Here is a 2,500-nt window from a genome sequence, read left to right as displayed (position 1 = left end):
CTGTCCATGGAAGTGGAGGTGTAATTCCTGTGAGGCGAAGAAGACAGTTTTCTTGGGATTAAACTCGGACTTGGACTTCTTAACATGGGAGAGTGTGCCCTCACTGAGCCAGCAGGTTGAACTGCAAGTGGGACTGTGGTATTGGTGACCTGCATGTCCTCATTGTAATCTAGGATCAGGACTGGTGCTTCGTTGGAATACGAACATAAAGCTACCATATGTTCATGTGGATGATAATCAATGCATGATATTGTTCCATCAATAGGTAAATCCATGAAAGCTGACACCATCTCTCCAGTGTCTGAGTTCCAGATATAAACACCATGATCTTCACTACCTGACAATACCCAAGTCCCACATGGGCTTACACATCCTCGAATTTGCTCGCGTACATTCAGTAAACCTCTCAACCTGTGAGTTACAGTCCAATGCACATGATTCACAAGTCTTATCTGGCTATCCCTTGTGTGAACCAGCAAGCGGTATCCTCCAGGGTGAAAAGATATGGTATTTATCGTGTTTCCTAGAATGTCAGGTATCTTTACTTCATGTTCAAAAGTTAAAGGCTTGATTTTCTTCTTTCCCTTGTCCTTCTTTGGTAGACTGACCTTCCAGACTAGAATTATGCCTTGCTTATCTCCTGAATATAGCAAATCCCCTTCTGGGTTGAAACAGAGTGCATTAATGAAGCCCAAGTGATTTGTTAGTTCCTGCACAACCACATAACCTCCTCCCTTACTACTGCACCAGACCCTTAAAACATGATCATAACAACCAGTGACAATGACTTGGTGTCTTGAAGGCACAAATCTAGCTGTATACACATAAGAGGGGTGAGCTAAAACTTGCCCATGCCCACAGCCTTCCTCAGCTTTGGTGTTCCAAACACGTGCTGTTGAATCTGCAGACGCTGTAAGCAACAACTCGTCACTGTCACTCCAAGATGCATCATAAACAAGCCCCAAATGTCCAGATAAACTTAGTTCAAGCTGCCCACTTAAAACATCATATACAAGAATCTGCTTGTAAGCACCACAGGCTAGTTTCAGTCCATTGTTTGAAAATTTTACCACTAGGCAACCTTGGTCAGTATAGGAGAGGCAGTGTCTGACGTGGTTTGGGATCTTACAAGACTGGTTTGGTTTGCGCGACCAACTGACTTGTAGCTTGTCATGTGTACTTGAAGGCCTGTGAACTGATCCATTTATTGATGACTGATCTAAAACCTCCATCAAAACAGATCCTCCACCTTGCTCTTGCTGTGTGGCAAACATAGATCTGTAAATGTGATTCAAGTATTAGATGTGAGTTAACATGCAATAATGACAAAACTTGACATGATTTTCAATGAACATCAAAACAATATTATTCCGTCAAGTTGTTTGCAAACATTGAATAGAAATCAGCTTTTTCCTATAATGCTTTTTTTTATTTTCTTTTTTTCTTCCTCTCTTCCTCCTTTTTCTTTTCCTTCTTTTCTTACTCCCTATCCTACAAATGCTTCTCCTTTTCCTCTCCTTATCTCTTGTCTTTCTCTCCCTTTCTTATCTCCAACTTTCCTCTCCTCCTCCTCCCACTTTTCTCTTCCTCCTTTACCTCTTCTTTTCTCCTCTGCCTACTCTTCCCCCTATTCTTCTCCACTTTCTGTTCTTTGTATCCACCTACTTTCTCTTTTTCCCCTCCCCATCTGCTTAACCTACTTCTTCTCTCCTCCTTTCTTTTTTTCTACTTCTTCCTCTTCCTCTTCTTCCTCCTCTTCTTTCTCAGTTATCCTTGCCCTCTTTCTTTCTAACTTCCTTTTCTTCTACTTCTCCACCCCTCTTATCTTCTTGTTTTCTGCCCCCCACCCCCCTTTCTTTCCTCTATCCTACTTCTTTCACTCATCTCTACTTTCCATTCCCTTCTTCTCTCCATTTCCCTTTCCTATTCTCCAACTATTCTTTCTGTTCTCATTCTTTTCCTACCTGTGTCCCTTCCTCCTCTTCTAACCCTTACTCTCTTCTCCCCCCCTCCTTTTCTCCTACTCCTCCTCCTCATTCTCCCCTTTTCCTCCTCCTCCTCCTCCACTCCCTTAACCCTACCTCAGAGCTGGCCGAGGATGCTGCGGTATGACCATTCCCTGGAGAGTGACGTAGAGCGTGGCCGGGTACTTGGTCCGGCTGCCGCTCTTCCACCAGCTGTGCAAGTCTTTGAGGCCAATCCCAGACTGCTTCCTCGGCCGGAAGAGCTGCAGCCGCAACCTCTGGCCAATGTTGACATGGTTGTTGGCCCCCTGCACCTTCAGGAAAGCCCAGGCGAACGTCGTCAAGCCGCGACTGGCCGCTGATGCCCTGGTCTGGTTGGACGTGACGTTAGAGGTATTGGCAGATGATGGTGGGAAGTCCATCATCTGGAAGAAGACTATGACTTGTGGCTCGGGTGACGTGAAATGGCCCATCGGCTCGTTGAATATCAGCTGTTCTTCCCAGCGGCAGTGAAGGCTCCTGAGAGTGAGGAAAAT

At 45.1% G+C, this 2,500-nt stretch overlaps 1 protein-coding gene across 2 annotated transcripts in view; it reads right to left on the bottom strand.

Moving 5' to 3' along the window:
• LOC125040639 (jouberin-like) overlaps window positions 1-2,500 on the bottom strand; it is an 11,229-nt gene that overhangs the window by 2,875 nt on the left and 5,854 nt on the right. For both annotated transcript variants that reach the window (XM_047635301.1, XM_047635300.1), the window contains exons 8-9: window positions 2,082-2,483; window positions 1-1,278 (exon numbers count right to left, since the gene is read on the bottom strand). The exon at window positions 1-1,278 is cut by the window's left edge and continues 264 nt beyond it. In XM_047635301.1, the coding sequence (XP_047491257.1) occupies window positions 1-1,278; window positions 2,082-2,483 (1,680 nt within the window). The remainder of the gene's footprint in view (window positions 1,279-2,081; window positions 2,484-2,500) is intronic.

The sequence above is a fragment of the Penaeus chinensis genome, chromosome 29 (assembly GCF_019202785.1).
Source record: "Penaeus chinensis breed Huanghai No. 1 chromosome 29, ASM1920278v2, whole genome shotgun sequence".
Lineage (NCBI taxonomy): Eukaryota > Metazoa > Arthropoda > Malacostraca > Decapoda > Penaeidae > Penaeus > Penaeus chinensis.
The sequence above is the reverse complement of the archived record's forward strand: the minus strand, read 5'-3'. Positions and strand labels throughout refer to the sequence as shown.